This window comes from Stegodyphus dumicola, chromosome 6 (assembly GCF_044657685.1).
Source record: "Stegodyphus dumicola isolate Sdum_Otavi_A_Nest chromosome 6, ASM4465768v1".
Taxonomy (NCBI): domain Eukaryota; kingdom Metazoa; phylum Arthropoda; class Arachnida; order Araneae; family Eresidae; genus Stegodyphus; species Stegodyphus dumicola.
Window position 1 is genome coordinate 100,286,280 of NC_140773.1, and position 5,873 is coordinate 100,292,152.

The 5,873-nt window shown below is 32.4% G+C and overlaps 1 protein-coding gene across 2 annotated transcripts in view; it reads right to left on the reverse strand.

Moving 5' to 3' along the window:
• The window catches only part of amx (TM2 domain-containing protein 3 almondex), a 43,741-nt gene extending 38,094 nt beyond the window's left edge, over window positions 1-5,647 (reverse strand). The window contains exon 1 of one of the 2 annotated variants that reach the window (XM_035368552.2): window positions 5,430-5,647. In XM_035368552.2, the coding sequence (XP_035224443.2) occupies window positions 5,430-5,514 (85 nt within the window). In that variant the 5' untranslated portion in view covers window positions 5,515-5,647. Of the gene's footprint in view, window positions 1-3,951; window positions 4,308-5,429 lie in introns of those variants that run through there. The other variant, XM_035368553.2, reaches the window with a different exon arrangement.
• Window positions 5,648-5,873: the final 226 nt, after the last annotated feature.

The window sequence follows — 5,873 nt, forward strand, 5'->3', positions numbered from 1 at the left end:
TTGGTAAAATAATGTAAAATATATATATTATGCAATTTTTACATGCAATTTTAAAAAAAAAAAATTGTAAATTTCGTCGTTTATTAAAAACGCACACGGAAAAAGGTAAGTTTTTTTTTCTACTACCCAGGTAAGTTGGTAAGTTTCAAAGTCCTAGACACGCAGTGGTTTCACAGTCCGACCACCACCCACAAAACAATGGGGAAGAGTAGATTTTTCTTTAATTAATATATTATTTGTCTCTAGGATCATAATATTCAAATTCTAGAATTTTTAGTTAAAAAAATTATAAAAATAATATCGCGTGCTTCAAAGGGTTAACAAGGAGTTACGTATACGACATTTCGAACAACACATGAAAAACACATTTTAAATTTTTCAGCATTTTGGTAATAAAATTAACAAAACACCTAACACAATTCAGAAGTCATATATTAGTCAACTTATACAAGATACTTAAATTAAAGAAATTTAAAAAATAAAATTTATCTAATTTATTCAGAGAGCTTATAAAATTGCAAAATTATTACATCTTCACAAATTATTTATTTATACAGCTAGTTCAGTACTGTTCTGTTATCGGGACCATTTCACGTAGACTGTTTCATTCAGAAATGTATATATGCTATGTGCATATATGTGTATGTGTATACACACATATACATTCACACATACTTATAAACATGCATATATGTGTATGTGTATACACACATATACATTCACACATACTTATAAACATGCATACATGAACACATATATACTTATATTTCTGATTCCATCCCTGATAACAAAAGAGTACTACTAGTTCCTGAAATAAAGTAATCAGCTAACCAGTAGCTAATAAGATAAGGCCGCTGCACACTAGAGATGGGTAAAAAAGCTCCTTTAAGGAATCAGATCGAAGCCATTCGCTCACTGAAGTGAATCAGTTCCCTTTAATGATTCACCGCTCACTAACAATGGCCTTGATGAATGTGCTCGGGACAGGTGTGGTTCAAGAGTGGTGTGCAAAGATAAGGCAAAAAGCAAAAAGAATTTAACAAGGAGTGGGATCACTGGAATCAACTCAACCAAACCGCTCACTCTCTGGATTGATTTCTTTCAAGTGTACTTTTTAGATTTCCTAAAAACAACTTCCTACACAGAACAACAAAACAATTCTGGTAAAGGAAAAATGCAAGAGTTTACATTAAGAGAAATCAAATTTTTTGGCATGCTTCTCAACAACAGCTCTCGGCAAACTCTTATAGAACTGCCATTCCGTTTTTGCCAGAGCACTGATCATTCTTTCAGTAAAGTTATTATTGCTGTTGTTGCTAATGCTCCCTTGTCTGACCTATAGTCAGCCCAAGCTCACGAAATTTCTCGTGGCAAGCACTGCAAGTTTACGCCTGTCGTTGGTAACAGCCTTGAGCACCTTACAGATGACAGTGTGATTTAGCTCAGTTCCCCACCCCCAATTTTGAGAGCACCTGGGGGAAACAGTTCCAAAGGTCTCCCACCCCTCTTCCCCTACCATCAACTTCTCGAGAGGATTTTCAGCTCACTGCATATTTAGAGTGCCCTCATGCCACATGGACACTATACATTTGCAAACCTCCATGCCTTCTCTGGGATCTGAACCTGGGCCATTCGGCATGGCAGTGAACAAGGCTAACCATTATACTGGTTGGGCAGCTGTTCAGAAAAGTGAATCGGTTCATTGAACTAGTTCCAGAGCAGATTGTCTATCTCTACTGCACACTCATAGCTCAATCCAGGTTCTGGTACAGACACTGACTGCAAGAGGGTTTTCATGATTTTTTTTAGCTCTCATGAGTTCTGCCTTAATTATGACTCAACCTAGAAACCATAGACTTTTAGAAGAGATTTAAAAAAATGAAAGAAATTTCCATTGTTTTAAATGTACTTTTTACAAAACAAATAGACATGAAATATGAATACTGTTTACATTAATAGGAAATATTTTTTACACAAATATGTTTTACACGAATATTTTTTACTTTCATTTCATGCTGCTAAATGGAATAAAGGTGGAACTCGGGGAAGAAGTTTTTTAAAAAATCACAAGATACTTTTCTTTTAATTCAGAAAACAATTCCTTTTGGTTAGAGTTTACTTTAGGGTAGGTACCTCTTGTATTATCGCGAAATTGTTATTTCATGTATCGCCAAGTTGTTGCCTCATTTATGACAACCTGAGTAGTTGAGTGCTATGGAAACCCTATTATGATGTAATTGGTTGCGATGAATTTGAATCATGGGAAAAAATTTGGAAAGTGTGTGTTGGATTTTGGGTAAGGGCTTGTGTGTGATAGATTAGTACACTGTTTTTTCGTTGTTTACACGATAAATTAGCTGAATGTGGTAAGATTAGGAATGAAAGGGAAAAAAGCATTAATTGACTGGTGTGAAAATAAAAGTTTACTTAGTAGCCATTATCAAGTGTCCTGTTTGGAGGAAGGAAATGTGTATGATCGAACATCATATATTTTCGAACGGAGGATATTTGTTACTCTTATTTTTGTGAATTTATCACCAAATTATTTAAATATTATTTTGGCAACACCAGTATACAGATTCTAGTTCAAATAATTTTACGAAGTTTTTGGATGCTGTTAAGGAATTTTGTTTGACTAAAGACTCATAAATAAAGTAAGTGAATATTTTCTTTGTGTAGTGCTAAGATGAATTTCCTTTTTTTATGTTATTTCATTGGTTGATTTAAAATGTAGTTTATTGAGATTATATATTTTTTGTTAGCTGCTCCTCTGACTTTTTAAGTGAATATAGATCCATGCGTACATGGACAAAGGAAGTGTCCATGTGTGCATGGATAAAGTCAAGAGAGTGTGCAATTCTGGAATGTTTTTTGAAGTGAAAATAGGTCGATGTGTACATGGATACCGAGTTTGTGCAATTCTTTCTCTTATTATTTTGGGTTTGTGTAGTGGCGATTTTGGTGGCAAAAATCCAAAGCAAGCCAAAATAACAAGGTCAAAGAATTGCATAAACTCAGTGTCCATGTACCGCCAAAAATCGCCAAGTTTCGCCAAGGGGTACCTTAAAATATACTTTTACCTTCCTTTTTAATTAAATATTAATTTTGTTATCTAAATTTTAACAAAACTTGGTGAATCTTGGGATTATGGTAACTTGGCGATTTTTTGGCGACCAACCCTGCTACAGCAACCTACTAGCTTTTTGGGGGGAGCCGCATTTTTTTTTTTACTCAACATTTTTTTCCAACAATCTGCTAGCCGAATTACGCTTATGCTAGAACTTTTATGGAACAAAAGTGCTTAATCATGACGAAGATTAGGTGCGAAATTGTTTCTAAGTGCTTATTAGCTAAAATCACGATCGGAATTTTCCGGAAAGTAGTGGAACAAACGTGCACAGAAATTTGTTTTTACAGGGTAAATTTATATATGAAACATGTAAATAATTTTTCTCATAAATTCGAAATATTTGTGTGAAAATGCAGGAAAATTTTGTGAATCTTTGAAGTCGGTACAAAGGACATACATAAAATTACCTGATCGCTAAAATGTCCTAGCTAGTAACTATTGCTTTACCAAAATGTCGCCAAACTACCTGTTACCATATTCCAAAGACTAGCCCAAAATTTTTTTTACGTTATATTTCAAAACTATTTATGCAAACATTACTTTAACACCAGCTTGCATCAACATGCCAAGATTTCAAATCAAAAGAGATGCAACGAAAACTCATTTTAGCTATCAAAACTGAAGTCAGTACATATTAATTCATAAAATATGCTGCAAATATGTAACAAACATGAAGAATTTTTAACTGCTATTCATACAAAAAAATACAAATCATATTCAAATGAGTAGGGCTAAGAGAACATTATACAATGTGCTATTCTTTCTCAACATTCTACTGATTTACTATAGCATTTTACTGCACAATTTGTCAATTCATTTACCTGATAGCCCAACACAGTGCTCATATTTTAGAATTATGATATCTCCATAAATGACATTTCTCTAGTTTTCAAATGAAAATTAGTTTTGGTTAGATTAGACTGAAGGGTACCCCTTGTATTATCATGAAGTTGATGTTTCATTTATCGTCAAGTTGTTGTTTCATTTATGGTAACCTGATTAGTTGAATGTTTCGTAAATATACTTTTACCTAAGATTTGGGTGCTCCTTTGACTTTTTAAGTGAAAATAAATTGATGTGTACAAAGTCAAAGGAGTGCACAATGCCAAGTTTGTGCAACTCTCTGATTTTTTTTTAAGCAAACACAGGTCGACATGTACATGGATAAAGTCAAGGGAGTGCACAATGCCTAGTCAAACAATTGCACAAACTCGGTATCCATGTACTGCCAAAAATCACCAAGGTGTGGCCGTAAATATATTTTTACCTTAGTTTTTGATGGAATTAAAGGAAATGAATATCTTATTTCAGTTTAAAATATTTACCTTCATATAATTTTAATTTCAAAATGAAATTTCGAATATTCTTCTGGCACTGTTAAAAAATTCACCAGGACATTCAAATTATGAAATTATTTCTAAATTATTATTTAAATTTGCTTTAAAAATGAAGACTGAGCATTAAATCATCACACAAAGACTCTTCAAACAAAAACCAGAAAACAGACAGTTTTAAAAGTGATATAAGGTTACTACACGTTTCTGTAAAAATCATTTTAGGCTATTCTATTATATATATGGGATATTAGATAACCGCTTTAATGCTAAAATATTAATGAGGTTATATATTTTAAGAGTTATGTACTAAAACAAAATACACTCATACTAACGATTTTAAGTAATACGTTCTATAGTATAAGAAATAAAAATAAGTACTCCATAGAATTTTAATATGCTTATTAGTTTCTTAACACGGATCAGCATACGAAAATTGTCAATTTATTTCTTAAAATATAATATTTTGAAATTAGTATTTTTCCCTCAATTTAAAATTATATGTTAATTATTTAAAAATTGTCTTTATTTAAATTTATCTGGCAGCGAAAACAGGCTCTAGTGTAGAATTGGGTGCCCCTTCGATTAGAGACAATTTTGTTTTTTTAATTTTGGACATGAAACCTCACTTCTGGTTACCATGATAGTTTTAACTTTGTTTTAGCTTCCTGATTTTATTTAAATGAAAATAGATTGATGTGTACATGGACAAATTTAAGGCAGTGTGCAATGCCTAGTTTGTGCAATTCTAGGATGCTTTTTTAAGTGAAAACAGATCAATGTGTATGTGGACACAGAGTTTGTACAATTCTTTGACTTCTTATTTTCGTTTTGTGTAGCGCACATCTTGAAATTATGCCTTCCTGGCACTGATCTTGGCGTCAAAAAAGAATCTCCAAAAAGCAAGTAGCACCCAATTGTAAACTTTTACCGCGAAAACAATTTTCTTATTTAATGATACTAACGTTTCCGCGAGTTTCTTTCACCAATTCCTCCAATGCACAAAACAAGTAAGAATATAAAACTTATCACTATACTGTCCGATCTCATTTGTATACTTGTAAGAACTGGCCAAATAAAGGCGAATATTACGAAGACAATGCATTTAATTGCATTTAGTACAATCCAATAACTTATTGCTCCCGATCCTAGAAATAAGCAAAATAAATAGATATCTTTGCAGAAACTGAATCTTCTTGCCCGCAGGCTAGAAATCATTGCTAAGATACTTAACAATATAATATCTATCAATATAATATACAGTTTTTGAACAAATCTTAAATAAATTCACTATGAAAAGAGGATAGAGTATTTTATTTTAGACTGGGCTCTTGACATATAAATTCTGAAACTGTAATTTTTCCCCCTTGAAAAAGAATTAGAAAAGACTGAATTAAATAACTTCAACT